Below are 22,219 nucleotides of genomic sequence, written 5' to 3'. Positions count from 1 at the left end.
TTCACTTGGTATTGGTTTGTTTTTGTCACAGGTACTGCGATACAATATAAAACTTTGTCAAGATTAGTTAAGATCAAACCATGTTATATCTTACGACACAAAGCGCTGGAGTAACTCAGCAGGTCAGACAGTATCTCTTCTGAAGGAGGGTCTCAACCCAATACGTCACCTATCCATGTTCTCCAGAGATGAGAGGGGATCTTATAGAGATGTATAAAAGGACTAGACGAGCTAGATGTAGGAAAAATGTTCCCAATGTTGGGGGAGTCCAGAACCAGGGGACCCAGTCTAAGAATAATGGGGAGGTCATTTAAAACTGAGGTGAGAAGAAACTTTTTCACCCAGAGAGTTGTGAATTTGTGGAATTCTCTGCCACAGAGGGCAGTGGAGGCCAATTCACTGGATGAATTTAAAAGAGAGTTAGATAGAGCTCCAGGGGCTAGTGGATATGGGGAGAAGGCAGGCACAGGTTACTGGTTGTAGATGATCAGCTATGATCACAATGAATGGCGGTGCTGGCTCGAAGGGCCAAATGGCCTCCTCCTGCACCTATTTTCTATGTTTCTATTTTCTATGATGCCTGACCCCAGGGCCGTTTTTACAGCATTATGGGCCCCCGGGCAAAGCAGTGTACTGGGGCCCCTACCGTTACTCTCCCCCACCCCCCTTTCACTACCAGCCCCCCCCTGTCGTGCCGGCGAAAAGCATTTACCAAAAAGCACTTAGCGATGGACTTAGGGTGCTACATTGTTGCGAAAAGCACTTACAGATCGCTGTGAGAAGCACTTAGGGATGGAAAATGTTGCGAAAAAAGCACTTATTGAACCTACATTTTTAAAGTAGTATTTATTTATTGCAAGTCACTTAACATACACAGATCAGCATGGGGCCCCTATGCTCGTGGGGCCCCGGGCAAGTGCCCATCAGGCCCATGCGTTAAGACGGCCCTGCCTGACCCACTGAGTTACTCCAGCAATCTGTGAAACGTCACCTATCCATGTCCTCCACAGATGCTGCCTGACCCGCTGAGTTACTGCAGCACTCTGTTAAGATTTTGCGTAGCATTCTTATTCTAATGTTTTAGCTCTTGCCTGATGGGAGAGGGGCAGGACAATTCTTCATATTTCTGATATTTCGTGTCAACAATCTTCTTAAGACTGGAGTCTGAAAAAGGTTCCCGACTCAAAACGTCATCTATCTACATTCTCCAAAGATACTGGCTGACCCACTGAGTTATTCCAGCGCTTTGTGTCATTTCTTATCCAAGTGTTCATTAACTGAGGTCATTGGTCCTGAAATTCAGCCCTGTCCTCAAATGTGTAGGAAGGAACTGCAGATGCTGGTTTAAACTGAAGATAGACACAAAAAGCTGGAGTAACTCAGCGGGACAGCCAGTATCTTTGGAAAAACAGTCTGAAGAAGAGTCTCGACTTGAAACGTCACCTATTTCCTTTTTCCAGAGATACTGTCTGACCCACTGAGTGACTCCAGCTTTTTGTGTCTGTCTTCTGTCCTCAAATGGTATTTGTAAAAATGCACTTTTCACCAGGAATCAACAAATGGGTTTCAGAACCAGCAGCTTTGCCTGAATGTTCTGTCTATAAACTCGGAGCACAAGGCTCCATGTGTTAAACTGTTGCAATAAAATGTGCAATTCAGTACACAAAAATGAACAAAAGCTGGAGATAAAATATTATATTTTAAAAAATGTATTAAGGTTACTCTTATCTTCTCCACTCTACAAGGCTTTTGCATATGATGACTTTTTGCATTATAATGCAACAAAGAAGACCTTTCATACTTCTCTTTTTTTTTGCAAATTGCATCCAGATAACGATTTAAAATAGAGAAACTTCTGCAAGAAGTCAATTTAGAAGGACAATATTTAAATTAAATATTTAAGCAGCATTTCACATCTCTTCGGAGATGTCAGCCGTGGTGCAGTGAGTGACGTTTTTAAGACAGAAGCTTGTGAATGCAGAACTGATGCACAGTTGCAGCCCGAAGCATGCACGGTCATAAGGTCATAAGTGATAGGAGCAGAAGTAGGCCATTCGGCCCATCGTCTACTCCGCCATTCAATCATGGCTGATCTATCCCTCCATCCGAACCCCATTCTCCTGCCTTCTCCCCATAACCTCCAACACCCAGACTAATCAAGAATCTATCTATCTCTGCCTTAAAAATATCCGTTGACTTGGCCTCTACAGCCTTCTGTGGCAATGAATTCCACAGATTCACCACCCCATCTCCTTCCTAAAGGAATGTCCATTAATTCTGAGGCTATGACTCTGGTTCTAGACTCTCCCACTAGTGAAAATATCCTCTGCACATCCATTCTATCCAGGCCTTTCACTATTCGGTAAGTTTCAATGAGGTCCCCCTTCATCCTTTTAAACTCCAGTGAGTACGGACCCAGTGCCGTCAAACGGTCATCATACGGTAACCCACTCATTCCAGGGATCATTCTCGTAATCCATTGCCTCCACGGACGCAAGAGGTAGAGCCTGTGGATCGGATGTGGCTTGCAGCGGCTTGGAGTGGTGGAGCAGCGGTGGAGGACACCAACAACTCTGCTTGGCCAGGCCGACCCTGCAACGCCGCCAGGACAACAAACCTTTGTGGCCACTATATATTTACTCTATATTTATACCAATTTTAGAACAGTATCATGAAAAATGGCACCAGAGAACATGGTGACTCTTGTATCCTGTCTCAGTGTACCATTCCTATACATTTCTACTTAACTATGATTGTGCTTATGTATAGTAATACTGTGCATGAACTGCGTGCAAAAAAAGAATTTCACTATACCTCAGTGCATGTGACAATCAAGTAACATTGAACCATCGATTCCTCCTGCAGTTTGTTTTTAACCTTGGCTGACACTTCAGTTAAAACAAATTAACTTGGCCTTTAGAGACATAAAGAATTGCAAATGCTGGAATTTTGAACAAAACACAAAGTGCTGGAGTAGCTGGCAACATCTTTGGAGAGAATGGATCAGTCTGAAGAAGGGTCCTGACAAGAAACGTTACGTCTGGAGATGCTGCCTGACCCGCTGAGTTACTCTAGCACTTTATGCTTTGCTTAACTTGGACGTTGTTGGTTATTGGAGTGTGCTTTGCACCAATTGGCTGCTGTATTTCCAGTTATATATCTGTGGCTGTACTTAACAACGCTGTATTGTCAGTAAAACACTTTGGGTTGAAACGAGTCATGGAAAATGTCTCTCCAACACAGAGTTCTGACAAGTGAATGGTTACAGCACCTATTCCACTATTTAAAAGGACTCTACTGCACTTCAGTCACACACACTGCTAATAACTTGGCCACACCACGTGAGTAGCAAGGATGTTTTATGCAAAAACAGGCGCGGACACTACTGAGTATGACACCGTTCGAATGTATAAACACTAAGAATGTATGAAGGGATTGTGCACATTTTGTTTTTGCTTTGTATATATTTTTTATTATATACTTTTGAAATGTAAAAAAAACTGAGTGCAAGGCCACCCTTGAGTGAAGGCCCCTGGGTTCAATCAAGCAGGTGTATCTACAGGTGGTCCTCCGCATTGTTGTACAGGTGTCCTACAGGTGATCTTGAAGGCAGACCTACAGAAGATCAGAGGTGGACTTACCGGTATCCTACAGGTGGACATAGTTGGATCTACAGATGGACCCATGGTTTTATCCACAGGTGTTCCTACAGGTGAACCAAAGGTGTTCCTACAGGTGGACCTGCATGTGGTCCCACACGTGGATCTTCATGTGTTCCTACAGGTGATCCAACAGATGGACTTACAGGTAGTCCTATAGGTGACTTACAGGTGATCCTACAGGTGATTTACAGGTGGTCCTACAGATGGAGTTATAGGTGATCCTACAGGTGACTTACAGGTGGTCCTACAGATGGAGTTACAGGTGATCCTACAGGTGGACGTACAGGTGGACCTACAGGTGGAGTTACAGGTGATCCTACAGGTGGATGTACAGGTGGACCTACAGATGGACTTTTCGGTGGATTTACAGGTAGGTGGACCTACAGATGATCTACAGGTGATGCTACGTGTGGACTTACAAATGGACCTACAGGTGATCCAGTGGTCATACAGGTGGTCCTACAGGTGTGCTTCTTACCTGCCCCCTTCCCGGGCCACGGTGCTCGGGCTGAACTCCTCAGTGACCGGTCACTGCCCGGGCCCGGCACGCCAGCGCATTGCGCCTGCGTGGACACGGCATGCCTGCATCCCTGCATCCCAACCGCCTGACGGCATCTCGCGCCTGCGCGCTGGTGTGAGGGGCCGGCATCCCCGGCGGCGGCGGCGGCGCGTGCGCAGTGCAGCGTGCGCCGGCATCCCCCTGTCCGCTGGCCTGTTGTCCGTCTCCCGCCTCCCCCCCTCACGATGCAGTCGCTCAGCGCCCGCACCGGGGCCTTCGCCCCGCGCCTCGCCGCCACCACCCGCACCGTCGCCTCGCAGCGCCAGCGCCTGGTGCCGGGGCCCGATCCCGGGCCCGAACCCATCCTCCTCCCCCCGCCACAGCAGCGGCACTTCCTCAGCCGGGAGGCGCTGCTGGGCCTAGCCCCGCGGAGAGGGCCCGCCGCCGCCGCCTCCATCATCCGTGAGTCGGGGACCGGGGAGGGAGGGAGGGAGGGTCGGGACGACGCTCTCCTCACCACCACCGGGGGCCCCGGGACAGTCAGCGGGCAGGGCCGGTGCCGGGCTCCAGGCTCCAGGCCCCGGGGTGACCTTGTCAATGATCTACCTCAAGGTTTAAACCAGACGCTGCGATATAACTTTAATACGGTAGAGCTTTAATACGGTAGAGCTTTAATACGGTAGAGCTTTAATACGGTAGAACAGTCTGAAGAAGACTGATGTCAGAGGGGGTGGGGGGAGACACATGGACAAGGATTCTCTGTCCTTCTCTCCAGAGATGCTGCCTGACCCACTGAGTTACTCCAGCATTTCGTGTCCAACTCCCAGATGTTCCAGGGATGAGTGTAGGGCCAGGGAGTTGGCATCACCTGTGGACCGGTTGTGGTGGTAGGTGAACTGAGTTAGATATACTCAATACCCTGACTGATGAAGGGCAAAGTGTCAAAAGCCTTTTTGACCTACCTGCCGCTCCATCTTCAAGGGACTAAGTAGCTGCAGGTACCTTCTTATCAAGCCCATGGTGGTAAATCATTTGAATGAGAAGGAAATGCAGATGCTGGTTTAAACCGAAGATAGACACAAAAAGCTGGAGTAACTTAAGGGTCTCGACCTGAAATGTCACCTATCCATGTCCTCCAGAGATGCTGCCTGATTCGCTGAGTTACTCCAGCATTTTGTGTCTGCATTTAATACAGGTACTTAGTTCCTTTAAGGTGGAGTCGCAGGTAGACAGGGAGGTCAAAAAGGTCTTCGATACATTGCCCTTCATCAGTCAGAGTGCAGCTTCAGAATAAAAGGACGTTCCTTGAGGAAGGAGATGAGGAAGAATTTCTTTAGACTGATGGTGGTGATCTGTGACATTCGTTATCACAGAAGGCTGTGGAGGTCAAGTCAATAGATATTTTTAAGGCAGAGATAGATAGATTCGTACAGATGTCGGGTTAGGGGGAGAAGGCAGGAGAATGGGGTTAGGAGGGAGAAATAGATCAGCCATGATTGAATGGCGAAGTAGACTTAATAGGCCAAATAACCTAATTCTGCTCCTATTACTTATGAAGTAGGGAGGTCATGTTGTAAGACGTTGGTGAGGTCACATTTAGAGTATTGTGTTCAGTTCTGGGCACCATGTTATAGGAAAGATGTTGTGAAGCTAGAAAGGGTACAGAGAAGATTTACAAGGACGTTGCCAGGTTTCGAGGGCCTGAGCTAAAGGGAGAGGTTGAGTAGGCTGTGATGCTATTTTTTGGAGTGCAGAAGGATGAGTGGTAATCTTAGTCAGTTTAGTTTATTGTCACGTGTACCGAGGTGCAGTGAACAGCCAACCTGTCAGCAGAAAGACAAATCATGATTACAATCGAGCCATTTACAGTGTATATATACATGATAAAGGAATAACATTTAGTGCAAGGTTAAGCCAGCAAAGTCAAGGATAGTCCGAGGGTCACCAATGAGGTAGATAATAGTTCAGCATTGCTCTCTGGTTGTGGTAGGATGATTCAGTTGCCTGATAACAGCTGGGAAGAAACTGTCCCTGAACCTGGAGGTGTGCATTTTCAGACTTCTCTACCTTTTGCCTGATGGGGGAGGGGGGAAGAGGGAGTGGCCAGTGTTCGACTCGTCCTTGATGATGCTGTTGGCCTTGCCGAGGCAGCGTGAGGTATAAATGGAGTCAATAGACGGGAGGTTGGTTTGTGTGATGGTCTGTGCTGTCTCGACACCAGGATACGAGGTTCTCGATCTCCTTCCTGTACTCCGTCGCATCATTATTTGATATCTGGTGTTGTCTGCAAATTTGAAAATTGATTTAGATTTGTACAAGGCTGCAGAGTCGTGGGAGTACAAGGCGTAAAGAAGAGGGCTGAGAACACATCCTTGTGGAGCACCAATGTTGACGGTTATTGTAGAGGATGATTTGTCTGCTATCCTCACTAATTGGGGTCTAGTGGTCAGGAAGTCGAGGATCCAGTTGCGGAGATGAGTGCTGACACCAAGTCCCATGAGTTCGGTGATAAGTTTGGATGGTATAATGGTATTAGCGGTATTAAAGACAGAGCTGTAGCTATGAATAGGAGTCTGATGTAGGTGTCTCTCTTATCCAGATGTTCCAGGGATGAGTGTAGGGCCAGGGAGTTGGCATCACCTGTGGACCGGTTGTGGTGGTAGGTGAACTGCAGTGAGTCAAGGTCGCTGGGTAGACTGGATTTAATGTGTTCCAGAACTAGCCCCTCAAAATATTTCTTGATGGTGGATGTTAAGGCGTGTATAATAAGGCGTGTATAATATCACGAGAGGAATAGATCGGGTAGACATAGTCTCTCGCGCAGAGTAGGGGGAATGAATGAATTAATTAATAAGTTTATTGGCCAAGTATGTGCAAGGAAAGATTTAATAAGAACCTGAGGGGTAACTTTTTAACACAGAGGGTGGTGGGTATATGGATGAGCTGCTGGAGGAGGTAGTTGTGGCAGGTACTATCACAACGTTTAAGAATCATTTAGACTGGTACATGGATAGGACAGGTTTAGAGGGATATGGGCCGAATGCGGGCAGGTGGGACAAGTGTAGATGGTTGGTCGGTGTGGGCAAGTTGAGCCAAAGAGGGCCTGTTTTCATTTTGTAAGACTGATTCAATGATACTTTGTGGTGGCTAAATGACGGGCAGTGAGTGAACACGGCGTTCAGCACAGCACCAGGCCCTTCAGCCCACAGGGTCTGTGCTGTACATCATGCCCGAGACCAATCCTCATCTGCCTGCACATAATCCAGTCCCTCCATGTCCAAAAACAGACAAACTGCTGGAGTAACTTTGAGTCAGGCAGCATCTCCGGAGAATATTTAGGTAACATTTTGGTTCAAAACCACTTTCACCCCAACCCTCCCCCTTGTCGCGCTTTTGAATCCCCCTTCCCACCCGCCTGGCCTCCCTCGATCTGACAAAACACCCATGTTCATGTACCTGTCCAAAACGTACCCAGATGTCTTAGGGTGCAAGTCTATAGCTCACTGAAAGCGGCTGCATAAGCAGAGTGGTGAGGAACGTTGCAATTAGATGAGTGTGGTTTTGTCAAATAAAATTCATTTACGGGAAGGCCCCATTACCGGAAGGATGTGGGAAAGACGCGGAGGAGGTGTCCCAGAATAGTTCCTGGTCTAGAGGCTATTAGCTACAACAGAGGTTGGACACACTTGGATTGTTTTCTGTGGAACACTGGAGATTGAGAGGAAAGAAGACCTAATAGAAGTACATAAAATTCTGAGAGGCATAGATAGAACCTTTTTCCCAGGGTGAAAATGTTAGACTAGAGGGCATAGCTTTAGGTTGAGAGGGACAAAGTTTAAATGAGATGTGCAGGACAGGTTTTTTAGATGTAGGATGGTGGGTACTTGGAATATGCTGCTGGTGGTGGAGACAGATACGATTGTGGCATTTAAGAGGCATTTAGGTAAGCATCTGGACATGCAGAGAATGGAGGGATATGGATCATGTGCAGGCAAATGATTTCTATCTACAAAAAACACTTTCATGCATTAATCAATGATCAAAACGAATTTAAATTGCCTCTTTTTACATTTGATTGTTTTTTCACCAGTCAGGAATCCTTTTTGATTCAAAGGAAAAAAAGCTAGTAATATGGTGTGCTTTACCTCTCCAACGATAATCGTTTCTTAAAATTCATTTTTGAGATCTGTGTAACTCTGGCAAAACTAGCAATTATTGTCCTAGTTGCCTTGAGAATGTGGTGGTGAGCAGCTACTTGAGCTGCTGCAGTCCTTCAGGGGACAATAAACCCTTGATTGTCACGGGCAGATAAATTGTCATAGTTTCCATCAAATGTTCTTGACTTCTGTCCCAAGGTCGTTTGAGCACAAACTAAAACCACAAAGACTGACAACTAGAATAGCATTGCTAAAAGATTATAGTCACCCTGAATCTCTGCATGTGTAAGAAAATAACTGCAGATGCTGGTCCAAATCGAAGGTATTTATTTCACAAAATGCTGGAGTAACTCAGCAGGTCAGGCAGCATCTCAGGAGAGAAGGAATGGGTGATGTTTCGGGTCGAGACCCTTCTTCAAACTGATGTCAGGTGGGCGGGACAAAGCAAGGATATAGGTGGAGACAGGAAGATAGAGGGAGAACTGGGAAGGGGGAGGGGAAGAGAGGGACAGAGGAACTATCTAAAGTTGGAGAAGTCAATGAAATATGAGGTGCTGTTCCTCCAATTTCCGGTGGGCCTCATTATGGCACTGGAGGAGGCCCATGACAGAAAGGTCAGACTGGGAGGGGGAGTTGAAGTGCTCAGCCACCGGGAGACCAGGTTGGTTGAGGCGGACTGAGCGAAGGTGTTGAGCGAAACGATCGCCGAGCCTGGGTTTGGTTTCGCCGATGTAAATAAGTTGACATCTAGAGCAGCGGATACAATAGATGATGTTGAAGGAGGTGCAGGTGAACCTCTGTCTCACCTGGAAAGACTGTTTGGGTCCTTGGATGGAGTTGATGGGGGAGGTAAAGGGACAGGTGTTGCATCTCCTGCGGTTGCTGGGGAAAGTGCCCGGGGATGGGGTGGTTTGGGTAAGAAGGGACGAGTGGACCAGGGAGTTACGGAGGGAACGGTCTCTGCGGAACGCAGAAAGGGGAGGGGATGGGAAGATGTGGCTAGTAATGGGGTCCCGTTGGAGGTGACGGAAATGTTGGAGGATGATTTGTTGGATGCGCTGGCTGGTGGGGTGGAAGGTGAGAACGAGGGGGATTCTGTCCTTGTTACGAATGGGGGGAGGGGGAGCAAGAGCGGAGCTGCGGGATATAGAAGAGGCCCTAGTGAGAGCCTCATCTATAATAGGAGAGGGGAAGCCCTGTTTTCTGAAGAATGAGGACATCTCTGATGCCCAAGTGTGAAACACCTCATCCCGGGAGCAGATGCGGCGTAGACAAGGAATTGGGAGTAGGAGATAGACTTTTTGCAGGAGACAGGGTGGGAGGAAGTGTAGTCCAGATAGCTGTGTGTGTCAGTGGGTTTATAGTAGATATCAGACACTAGTCTGTCTCCGGTGATGGAGATGGTGAGGTCCAGAAACGGTAGGGAGATGTCGGAGATAATCCAAGTATATTTAAGAACAGGACCACGCAATCTCTGCATGATCAGCCCCTGGAGCAGGTCAATGAGATGATGCTGTGTAGAACACCCTTGGGGCAGGATGCCCAATGACCTTGCCTGCATTATTAATTGGGAATGAATGGCAATGATTGGACCACATTAAATGAGTGTTAAATTCTAATTCAAATTCCTTGGTTAAGGAACCTACGTAATGTTCAGCAGTATCCAGCCGATGGTGGTAAATGTCAAGAAACATAGATTATGCGAGTGGCAGAGAATCCGTCTTCCATCAAGTGAATGTGGGACTGTTACCCATGACATGAAATGGCACAGACACAAAAAGCTGGATTAACTCAGCGGGTCAGGCAGCATCTCTGGAGAGAAGGAATAGGTGACGTTTCGGGTCGAGACCCCTCTCGACCCGAAACGTCACCTAATCCTTTTCTCCAGAGATGCTGTCTGACCCGCTGAGTTACTCCAGCTTTTTGTGTCTATCTTCGGTTTAAAACAGCATCTGCAGTTCCTTCCTACACATGAAATAGCATTGCCATTACTGAATCTCCCATCATGGACAACTGGGCTCACCACTGATCAGGAACTGGAAAGCACTTTTAAATGGGTAATGACTGAAGTCACTTGTCCCTTAAATTGTTTCACTGCAAGTTGCTCTTTGTGAACGTTATTCTTAGTTTTATTTCACCTTGGTCGATAGTAGGACAAAGATGTGTACCAATTCACCTCACGTAGCTGAAATAAACTTTTTTTTGTTTATGGTTTAAAGAGTTAAATTTTGAAGTATGAAGATGTCTCCTCACAATGACATAGCATCAGTTTTTTTAATCACCTTGAGTTCTCATTAAATTCTCTCTTGTGTAAAATCATGAAGATTGCACTCCTCTGCCATTTATGTCGAATGGAATAAATAGAGGCTGCCCAGAGATGCTTTTATGCAAAAAAAATCCTTGCAGCGTAATATACCTTAAATTATCTACAGAATAAAAAAGATTACAGAAAATGTAATTCATAAGAAATTTTTCACTTCTCAAAAATACTCCAAAACTCTCTACTCCAAATGAATTATTAGGCCCTGAATTATTCATACTGACTCCAGCTGCATGCTAAATCTGGAATTAATTTACGCATTTGACTTTTTTTTACCAATCTCCTCTCTCCCACAACCAGCACTGTTTCTAGACACTGCATTTTTAGCTATATTTTTGAGCTGTCATATTTAGCTAAATGGAACATTACTTACTATTATCATTGATCCTCAGAATCTTTTACACCATGTATGTGATTGGGTAGTTGCAAAACAAACTGCAACTGAGTAGTATGGAAGTCATCTAACTTTAACAAGGACGTTTTTTTTTGTAGATTCCCATGTTATTAACAGTGACTACCCTTTACAACGATATCACATGTCCAAACTCCTTCTCATCTCGGTCAATTAAATTGTCTCCAGAGTTATTTCTTACCCACTGTTCTTTATTGAATCGTTTAATAATTTCCTCATCTATTGCACTATCTAATAGGCTGTAAGCAAATAATGATATTGAGAAAGATTGTAACAAAACCGCTCAGTTCCATCTCAACCTTTTCAACATTGCAGAGTTTTGGGTGCAGTTGACCGTACCAACTTCCATGCATCCACTTCCCTTGAGCTGGATGGGACACCCTTTAAACCGTAGAAGGCACAAGAGACAGCAGATGCTGGAATCTGGAACAAAATACCAGAGTTGCTGAGGGAACCCAGTGGGTCAGGCAGCATCTGTGTCGGGAAATGGACAGTCAACGTTTCGGATCGAGAACCTTCATCGGGACTCCCGATTAAGGGTTTTGACCTGAGAAATCAACAGTCCATTTCATCCCATAGAGATGCCGCCTGACCACTGAGTACTTCCAGCAATGCTCTTTAAAACATAGTACATTGACCAAATTGTTGATCATCTGACCTAATCTTCACACATCTCATGGTTGTTCCCTGAATACTTCTGTTGAATGGCTTGGGACACTATTATTTAAAAATGTTACACAAATAAAAGTTATTGCCCTATATGTTTTTTCACCTCTCATCAGTGGAAAGGAAAATAGAACACGGTGCAAAATAGTCCGTTGATTTATTTGTCTGTGCTACTGTCTGAAATAGATTTATACCCTTTTAATGGCAGTGAGTATGAATAATGTGTTACTGGATGCATTCTTGCAACTACAGCACCTTATTAATGGTTCATGAACATTACCAGCCAGGGTTGAAAAAGCCATGAGGATAGATGACTAAAACTTTGGTCCAAGGTAGACTTAAGGATTGACTTTACAGAGGGACCACAGTTTAAGAATAAGGGGTCGGCCATTTAGAACGGAGATGAGGAAAAACCTTTTCAGTCAGAGTTGTGAATCTGTGGAATTCTCTGCCTCAGAAGGCAGTGGAGGCCAATTCTCTGAATACATTCAAGAGAGAGCTACATAGAGCTCTTAAGGATAGTGGAGTCAGGGGGTATGGGGAGAAGGCAGGAACGGGGTACTGATTGAGAATGATCAGCCATGATCACATTGAATGGCGGTGCTGGCTCGAAGGACTGAATGGCCTCCTCCTGCACCTATTGTCTATTGAGAGGGGGAAGAGCTCAGCGAGATTGAGGGTTAAATTCCAGAAATGTGGCCTTGGCCAATGATGACGATGTGATTACATTTGGGGAAAGGGTGAGGCCAACATTACAGGGGAGTGGATGTGTCGACCCAAAATGGTGCTGCAGTTGATAATCGAATGGGGTAAGGACATGTGGGAACTTGGAAAAAATACAACCAATGCATGCTTTAAACCTGAAGCTAATGTAGGTCAAGATGCACAGAGATGGATAATGGGTGAATAGAACTTGTGAGTTGGGATAAAGGCAGCCGAGTTTACAGTAGAATGAGAATGAGTGACCAGAGTGTTGCAGTAGACAGATGATGAGATAAGAGGCATAAATTAGAGCAGAATTAATCATTTGTATTAAAACATTCTTATTTAATGTTATTTTTAAAAAGCTAGAAAATAATTGTTTGCTTACAGTTGGACCCTTTTGCCTGCATCGGTGGCAATGGAAGGAAATGGATATTTTGCATTTGAGCACTAACTTGTTATGAAGATGATGTCAGTGATGGTGCAAAAGAAGCCAATTGATATTGGGTTCTCAATGCTCAATCTCAGTCAAACTGTTCAAGCTGGTTGTAGGGATTACGGGGCGAAGGCAGGAGAATGGGGTTGTGAGGGAAAGGAAGATCAGCCATGATTGTATGACAGTGGATTTGATGGGCCGAATGGCCTAATCTTGATCCTAGAACTTATGAACTATGAAATCTAGATAAATTTTCTAAATGTACCAGTTTGAGGGATTTTTTTGTTCTTTGATTTTTCCGCAGTTTCATCAAGAGTGCGATATGCACACAGTGATATACGTGTTCCCGACTTCTCCGAATATAGACGGCAAGATGTTCAAGATTCCAAGAAGTCCTCGCAGAGCAGCAGTGATACCAGGAAAGGCTTCTCCTACTTGCTCACCGGGACCACGGCAGTTATGGGCGCCTACGCTGCAAAGAGCGTCGTCACCCAGTTCATCACGAGTATGAGTGCCTCTGCTGACGTGCTAGCGCTGTCCCAGATCGAAGTGAAGCTGGGAGATATTCCAGAAGGCAAGAACATGACCTTCAAGTGGAGAGGCAAGCCCCTCTTCATCCGCCACCGTTCACCCAAGGAGGTTGAGAGTGAGCAGGCGGTGAATCTTGCCGATCTGCGAGACCCACAGTTAGATTCCGATAGAGTCAAGGATCCACAGTGGATGATTCTCATTGGCGTCTGCACTCACCTGGGCTGTGTACCAATCGCCAATGCAGGTGACTATGGAGGCTACTACTGCCCCTGTCACGGATCTCACTACGATGCGTCTGGGAGAATCAGGAAGGGCCCAGCTCCTCTGAATATGGAAGTTCCACCGTACGAGTTTGTCAGCGAGGATCTCGTTATCGTCGGCTAAACCTATCACCTTTAAATTGAGCGACTCTCAATGTTACTGCTCTTTCTCCATACTACGACAAACTGAACATTTACAGCATCAATCGATTATGATAATCCTTGTGATTCTTCTTTTGGGGTGTAACATGGTGTAAACCAGGCTTGTCTTCAATAAACCCACTGTTCCTTGGCCAGTAATTGTGGCTCTATTATTGCAAAATGTTTCTTTGATTTTCATTTACTGTCCAAACCAGAAAAATCCAGATTGAATAGGGTGGTACAGAGGTAGAGTTACTGCCTTACAGCGCCAGAGACCCGGGTTAGATCCTGACTACTGGTGCTGTCAGTATGGAGTTTGTATGTTTTTCCTGTTACCGCGGGTGTTTTCTCCAGGTGCTCTGGTTTCCTTCCAAACTCCAAAGACAAACAGGTTTGTAGGTTAATTGGTTTCTGTAAACTGTAAAATGTTCCTAGTCTGTAGGGTAATGTTAGTGCACGGGGTGATTTCTGGTCGGCGCGGACTCGGTGGGCCGAAGGCCCTGTATCCGCGCTGTATCTCTAAGGTCTAAAATTTAGTTTAGGTTAATTTAGAGATACACTATGGAAACAGACCCTTTGGCGCTCCGAGTCCACAACGACCAGCGATCCCCGCACATTAACACTATCCTACACACACAAGGGACAATTTACAATTATACCAAGCCAATTAACCTACAAACCTGTACGTCTTTGGAGTGTGGGAGGAAACCGTAGATTTCGGAGAAAACCCACATGGTCACGGGGAGAACGTACAAACCCCGAACAAACAGCACCCACAGTCAGGATCGAACCCGGGTCTCTGGCGCTGAAAGTCTAGAGCCTAATAAACTTATTCCAGAAGAATAATTGGAATTCATTCACTGTGTTATTTCAGCACCCATACAACATTAAAATTTCCCGTCTATAAAATAAAGTGAGCCATATAATTCTATCAGATAATTTGTCCTTTGCATGACGATGGGCTTCTTGCTACTAAATTTATGTATTATAGATGTGCCAACAGATTTTTTAAAAGATGCATCTTGCAGACAAATGGTAAATTGACTGCTTCTAAATGAGAAAATGTTGATGAGGACGGATACTAATTATGATATGCTCTGACTTCAATGAAGATGGGTTTGTGGATCCTCGGCCTTCCTCTTCTAATGTCGACAATCAGCTCCTTGATTTTACTGATGTTGAGAGCAAGGTTGTTGTTCTGGCACCATTTGGTCAGTCGATTGATTTCCCTCCTAGGCTCTGACTCATCATTCCCTGTATTTCATCCAACAACGGCAAATTTGAAGATGGAATTGGAACTGTCTCCGGCTGCACAGTCATGGATATCGTAAGTACAGCAGGGGCACTGAGCACAAAGACTTGCACTAATGGTTATTGTGGAGGAACTATTGCCAATCCATACAGATAGTGTGCTGTTGTGGAGGACAGATCCGGGTTTCCAACCTCACAGAACTGGGTCTCTGTCCGGTTGCAAAGGGATGCACAGAGACCCAGTTCTGTGAGATTGGAAACCGGTTTGGAGGGGATGATGGTGTTGTATGCCGAGCTGTAGTCGATGAACAACAGCCTGACTTATATGCTTTTATGGTCCAAGTGGTCTCAGTTCCAATGAAAAATCCAAGTGCTAAAAACATATCAGGATGCTGAATCATTAACTCTTCGCTGCAGATGCCTGCAAAGCTGCTGAGTATATACTAAAACTCTCATTTGTTTGTTCCTGAACTACAGCCAAAACGGTATACGATAACACGACAATTTTAGGCCCACTTACTCACTTTGGTGCTAATGGAAGAAGTTTCATTGAAATCTGCATTGGTGTGAATATTGGTGTGTAAAAATTTGAATAACTTTTAATATATAATATATTAAAAGTTATTCACATTTTTAAGTTTAAATCTATCTCCGAGGGAGGGGGAGGAGGGAGGATAAGGGGGGTGGAGTGGGGGAGGGGGAGGGGAGTGGTGGGAGGGTGGAGGGGGGTTTGAGTGAGGGGAGGGGGAGGGGGGAGGAGGGAGGGGGAGGAGAGCATGGTGGAGAGGATGGGGAGGGGGAGGAGGATTAGGAGGGTGGAGGGGGTGGTGGGAGGGTGGAGGGGGGTTTGAGGGAGGGAGGGTGGAGGGGGGTTTGAGGGAGGGAGTGGGGAGGAGGGAGGGGGAGGGGAATATGGTGGAGGGGGAGCGGGGGAGGAGAGGGTGCTGCACCAATGCAAGAGAGGTTTGGGCCAACGGGTCTACTTGGTCTAACTTCCAATAACGAGCTCTTGTTTTTTTGTGGAGGAGGAGTGGCTGCTCATTTTGTAGCATTAGATTTCATTGCCTCTATAATTGGAACAATTCATTCTAGAATTTATACATTTGATTGCCCAAACAGTTTATACATTCTATTGCCCAAAATACGACTGGTGATAGCTACTGCCATAGGGTCACAGAATGGAAAGAGGCCTGTCCCTTCCCATCACAGATGCTGTCTGACAACCTGCGTTTCTCCAGCACTTTTTGCTTGGGAAAAATAACCAACCGGTCAAGCTGAACGTGCCTTCATATCCAATAAAAAAGATAAATGGGTGGGGGGGGGGATATAACAATCTGAGCTATTATCGCAGAAGAATAATTGATACAGACCTAGAGGTCATTATTTACTTTAGAGATACAGTGCCGCCACAGGCATTTCAGCCCACCGAGTCCGTGCCAACCAGCGATCATCGTCTACACTTCCTTACACTATAGGGACCATTTACAATTTTACTGAAGCCAATCAACCTTAACCTGTACATTTCTGGAGTGTGGGATGAAACCGGAGCACCCAGAGAAAACCCACGCAGTCACAGGGAGAAAGCAGGTCCCCTCCTCTCTCCAGCTTTACCAAACTTATTTTCTCAACTTCCCAGTTCTGAAAAAGTGCTTTGATTTGAAATATGACCTCTGTCTCTCTTCCCTCAGAGTCAGGCCGAACTGCTGAGTGTTTGCAGCATTTTAGACTTCTGCAGTTTATTTTTATGTCCATTTGTAATCACCTTTCAACTGTGAGTGTGTGCCATCATGTGGTTGAGCCAATAATGTTTCGATAAAACCTGCTTGGATTGCAGACCTAGAGATACAAGTCAAGTCAAATTTATTTGTCACATACACATACTCGATGTGCAGTGAAATGAAAGTGGCAATGCCTGCGGGTTGTGCACAAAAAGAATTACAGTTACAGCATATAAATAAAGTTAATAAGTTACTAAACATAGCACAAAAAGTGTCGACAAAAATTTAGTCTCTGGGGTTATAAAAGTTGACAGTCCTGATGGCCTGTGGGAAGAAGCTCCGTCTCATCCTCTCCGTTTTCACAGCGTGACAGCGGAGGCATTTGCCTGATCGTAGCATCTGGAACAGTCCGTTACTGGGGTGGCAGGGGTCCCTCATGATCTTGCTTGCTCTGGATCTGCACCTCCTGATGTATAGGTCCTGCAGGGGGACGAGTGTAGTTCCCATGGTGCGTTCTGCCGAACGCACTACTCTCTGCAGGGCCATCCTGTCCTGGGCAGAGCTGTTCCCAAACCAGACTGTAATGTTGCCGGACAGGATGCTCTCTACAGCCCCAGAGTAGAAGCAATGAAGGATCCTCAGCGACACTCTGAATTTCCTCAGTTGTCTAAGGTGGTAAAGGCGCTGCTTAGCCTTACCCACCAGTGCGGCAATGTGCGTTGCCCACGTCAGATCCTCTGCGATGCGGACTCCCAAGTATTTGAAACTGCTCACCCTATCCACAATAGACCCATTTATCTCGAGTGGCGTGTACGTCCTTGGACTTTAAATGGTTTAAGTAATACGTTAAGTAATTAAATTCAAATTAATCAGTATGATTACAGTGTATTTAAAATAATTCCTGCCTTTTATGTCGTGCCACATTTTGTTTCATGACTGACTTTTTATTCCCCCCACCCCTTTCCCCTACTCTGTCCCCTTCCATCCACACCTATGGCTTTACATTTGACTCCTCTCCTTATCTGACACCCTTTCATCTCCTTTTCATCTCTAGCCTTTGTCACTTCACCCATATCCAGCTTTATCTCACGTTTGTGTGTGCTTCATCCTGCCCACACCTCTCCCAGCTTTCTCCAGCCTACTACAATCATTGTGAAGAAAGGTCGTTCTGACCCAAAATGTCGTCTGTCCATTCCCTCCACAGACGTTGCCCTACCCGCTGAGTACCTCCACCACTTGAGTTTTGCTCAAAAGCCTGGACTGGAGAGATCCCTGCGGGTTTCCAGGGAGAAAGAACCAAGATGACCTTCATTATCACACCGGTTTCATCAGGTGATAGAGTTAAAATAGCCGTCCTATTTATACTACTACTGGTAAACCATTAAAGAACTGGGATGTCTAACCGTGCAGGAAGGAACTGCAGATGCTGGTTTAAACCAAAGATAGACACAAAAAGCATGGAGACTGAAGAAGGGTCCCAACCCGAAACGTCACCTATTCCTTTACTCCGGAGATGCTGTCTGACCCGCTGAGTTACTCCAGCTTTTTGGGTCTATCTTTGGGCTGAATAATCGTCTATTGAGTTAAAATGTTCACTGAACAAATGACACTGAAAACCTTTCCAAAAGGGTGTTCAAGTTTTGAAAGGTTGTCACAATGGTCTATATTTCCACCTTGCCCATTGATTTCAGTCTGAATTATTGTTGCTTGTCTGGCTGAAAGGATTCCAAAGACGACAAATCCATGGTTTTTATTCACAAAATGCTGGAGTAACTCAGCAGTAACAACAAATCCATACTGCTCAGACATGGTGTTTCTAGGAATCTGAATCCAGTATCTTTGATGTTGAGCAAAACACAAAATGAGGAACTCAGTGGGTCAGGCAGCATCTTACAATGCAATACAATATCTTTATTGTCATTGTACAACGTGATTAAGAATGCCACTTCCATATCGATGCTATAAAATAAATAAATAAAGCACGGCGAAGACGAAAACAACAAAAGAGGGGGGGGGAAGGAAGGAAACAAGGTAAAGTGCAAAAAAGGTTCATGCAGGGATCAGTTGTGCCAGATGACCCTGGGGGCAGAGACAGATCATGGCGGGCTCTCAGCAGGTCCGATTCAGAGCAGCCAAAGCTCTAGGAATAAAACTGTTTCTTAATCTGGCGGTGCGGGCATAGAAGGCCTTGTAACGTCTGCCAGATGGAAGTAGTTCAAACAGACAATTGCATGGGTGTGTGGAGTCCTTGTAGATGCTGGTGGCTTTCCTGAGACAGTGTGCGTTGTAGATGTCCTCCAGGGCTGCTAGCTGTATCCCAATGATCCTCTGTGCTCTGCATATGACTTTGGAGGGAATGGAAAGCTAACGTTTCGGGTCGGGATCTTCCTTCGGACTGATTGTAGTGGGAGCATCTGCAGTGCCTTGTGTCATTCCTGCTGATATTGAAGTTTCAAGTGAAAATGTGGCCCGCTGCAGTCATTCTGAGAACCTACCATCAGCAAATGTTGGCTTTCAAACATGACGCATTGGGCGCCATGGTGGCGTAGAGGTAGAGCTGTAAGCATTACAGCGCTAGAGACCAGGGTTCGATCCCAACTTCGGGTGCTTATCTGTACGGAGGTTGTACATTCTCATGACCTGCGTTTTCTCTGAGATCTTCGGTTTCCTCCCGCACTTTAAAGTTGTAATGGTTTGTAGGTTAATTGGCTTGGTAAAATTGTCCCTAGTGTGTGTAGGGCAGTGTTAATGTGCGGGGATTGCTGGCTGGTGCGGACTTGGTGGGCCGAAGGGCCTGTTTCCTTGCTGCATCGCTAAACTAAACTAAAAAAACTTCTGAATTGCTACAAAAATCAAAGGAACAAAAACAGTTAGAAACACACCAAACATATAAAATTCTTAAGGGATTGGACAGGCTAGAGGCAGGAAAAATATTCCTGATGTTGGGGGAGTTCAGAACCAGGGGTCACAGTTTAAGAATAAGGGGTAGGCCATTTAGGACTGAGATGAGTAAAAACGTTCACGCAGAGAGTTGTGAATCTGGAATTCTCTGCGACAGAAGGCAGTGGAGGCCAATTCACTGGATATATTTAAGAGAGAGTTAGATTTAGCTCTTAGGGCTAACGGAATCAAGGGATATGGGGAGAAAGCAGGAACGGGGTTCTAATTTTGGATGATCAGCCATGATCATATTGAATGGCGGTGCTGGCTCGAAGGGCCGAGTGGCCTACTACTGCAGCAATTTTCTATGTTTCTAGCACAAAGTGCTAGAGTGACTTCGAAGGTCAGGCAGTATTCGTCTGAAGAAGTGATCGGAAACGTCTCCTGCCCATTCCCTCCAGAGATGCTGGCTGACCCGCTGAGTTACACCATCACTTTGTGTTTTGCTCAAGATTCCAGCATCTACAGTCTCTCGTGTCTCCTAAAAACATAACAATTTTGAAATGGCTGAATGCATTTAGTGAAGTTGGCATAATCAAAACATCACTGGAGAATATTCAACCAGTCAGCTGAAAATAATATTCTCTTTTATCTAGTGGCATCAAGGGAGACAAGGGTGAGTGTAATTTCTATTTATTCATTTGCATACCTTGTAAAGCCTGTTGTCTTTTGGGAAAAGAAGCTTTCTCTCGGGACATTACAAAACCACAAAAGTTTTCTGGGTTGAAAAGCTAATCCAATTCATTTTACCCAACTCCAACTTTTGTAAGGAAAAGTATTGCCTTTCAGTTTTGATTATTGATTTTAGTTCTGGCTGATTTCAAAGAAGAACCATGTTTAATGCCGACATTTTGTAGACTGGCACATTTCTTTCTCTTGTTTTTAACCAGCTTACTGTAGTTGCCTAATTCTATCATGTGACACATTCAGCACGAGGGATATATTACACCACCATTAACTTCCATTGCATTATAGATCTTTTATTATTTCATTGAGGCGGCACAGTGGCGCAGTGGTAGAGTTGCTGCCTTCCAGTGCTTGCAGCGCCAGAGACCTGGGTTCGATCCTGAGTATGGGTGCTATCTGCAGCGAGTTTGGACCTTCTCCCCGTGACCCGTGGGTTTTCTCTGATATCTTCGGTTTCCTCTTGCACTCCAAAGACGTAGAGGTTTGTAGGTTAATTGGCTTGGTATAAATGTAAAATTGTCCCAAGTGTGTGTAGGATAGTGTTGATGTGTGGGGATTGCTGGTCGGCGCGGACTCAATGGGCTGAAGTGCCTTTTTCCGCTCTGTATCTAAACTAAATTGAAGAGTATGATTTGTTTCGGATTGCCAATTTGGGTGTAGAACATATCTGTATCTATACTGATATACCTATAACTCTGGATATAGATCACAATACAGGAACAGGTGCTTTGGCCCACAATCTCTGTCAATGTCCAAACAGGGTTAAATAACCAAACAAAAAACTAGTAGTATATTAACAAAGAGCTGCAGATGCTGGTTTACAAAGTGCTGGAGTAACTCAGCGGGACAGGTAGCATCTCTGGAGACGTTGGCTAGACACTGTTTCAGGACGGGACCCTTCAGACTCACCAATCCATGTTCTCCACAGATGCTGCCTGGCCTGTTGAGGTCATGGCTGAACTGGTTGTAACCTCAAGTCTGCCTTCCCTTCCAACAAAGGAATCGGGTCACAAAAGGTCAAGTGGCCTGGCCCTGCTTCTAGTTTCCAGTTTCTACAAAGTGCTGGAGTAACTCAGCGGGTCAGGCAGCATCTCTGGAGAACATGGATAGGTGATGTTTCACAGAGTGCTGGAGTAACTCAGCGGGTCAGGCAGCATCTCTGGAGAACATGGATAGGTGATGTTTCACAGAGTGCTGGAGTAACTCAGCGGGTCAGGCAGCATCTCTGGAGAACATGGATAGGTGACTTTTTAGGTCGGGAACCTTCTTCAGACATAGTTGGGGGGGGGGGTGGAATTGAAAGCTGGGAGAGAGGGGCAGGACAAAGTGGCAGGTAATCAGTGAGCAAAGGTGAAGGTGGAGGGGGGGGGAGTTAGGCAGATTCTAGTTGTATTGGAAAGAACTGCAGATGCTGGTTTAAATCGAAGGTAGACAAAAAATGCTGGAGTAACTCAGCGGGATAGGCAACGTCTCTGGAGAGAAGGAATGGGTGACGTTTCGGATCGAGACCCTTCTTCAGACTGGGGATCGGCAGATTCTAGTTTCCGTTTTCTAAAGCCTGCACACTAGGACAACAAATGTTCATTTTCTCTGTAAACTTTAGATTAGTGGTAAAAACAGACTGAGCATCTACAGACTTTAGAAATAACTCTATATGATAACTGAGACACTGCGAGTGTCCCCAGCTGTAATGGGTTGATAAAATGTATGTAGGAAGGAACTGCAGATGCTGGTTTTCACAGATGGTAGACACAAAATGCTGGAGTAACTCAGCTGGTCAGGTAGCATCTATGGGGAGAAGGATGAACGTCACCCATTCTTTTTCTCCAGAGATGCT

The 22,219-nt window shown here is 45.6% G+C and overlaps 1 protein-coding gene across 1 annotated transcript; it reads left to right on the top strand.

Moving 5' to 3' along the window:
- Window positions 1–4,297: 4,297 nt before the first annotated feature.
- On the top strand, window positions 4,298–13,937 carry uqcrfs1 (ubiquinol-cytochrome c reductase, Rieske iron-sulfur polypeptide 1). Its single transcript, XM_078401645.1, has 2 exons — window positions 4,298–4,623; window positions 13,159–13,937. The coding sequence occupies exons 1-2, from the start codon at window positions 4,407–4,409 to the stop codon at window positions 13,767–13,769; spliced, it is 828 nt and encodes a 275-aa protein (XP_078257771.1). The 5' UTR covers window positions 4,298–4,406; the 3' UTR covers window positions 13,770–13,937.
- Window positions 13,938–22,219: the final 8,282 nt, after the last annotated feature.

The sequence above is a fragment of the Rhinoraja longicauda genome, chromosome 6 (genome assembly GCF_053455715.1).
Source record: "Rhinoraja longicauda isolate Sanriku21f chromosome 6, sRhiLon1.1, whole genome shotgun sequence".
NCBI classification, from domain to species: Eukaryota; Metazoa; Chordata; class Chondrichthyes; order Rajiformes; family Arhynchobatidae; genus Rhinoraja; species Rhinoraja longicauda.
The sequence above is the reverse complement of the archived record's forward strand: the minus strand, read 5'-3'. Positions and strand labels throughout refer to the sequence as shown.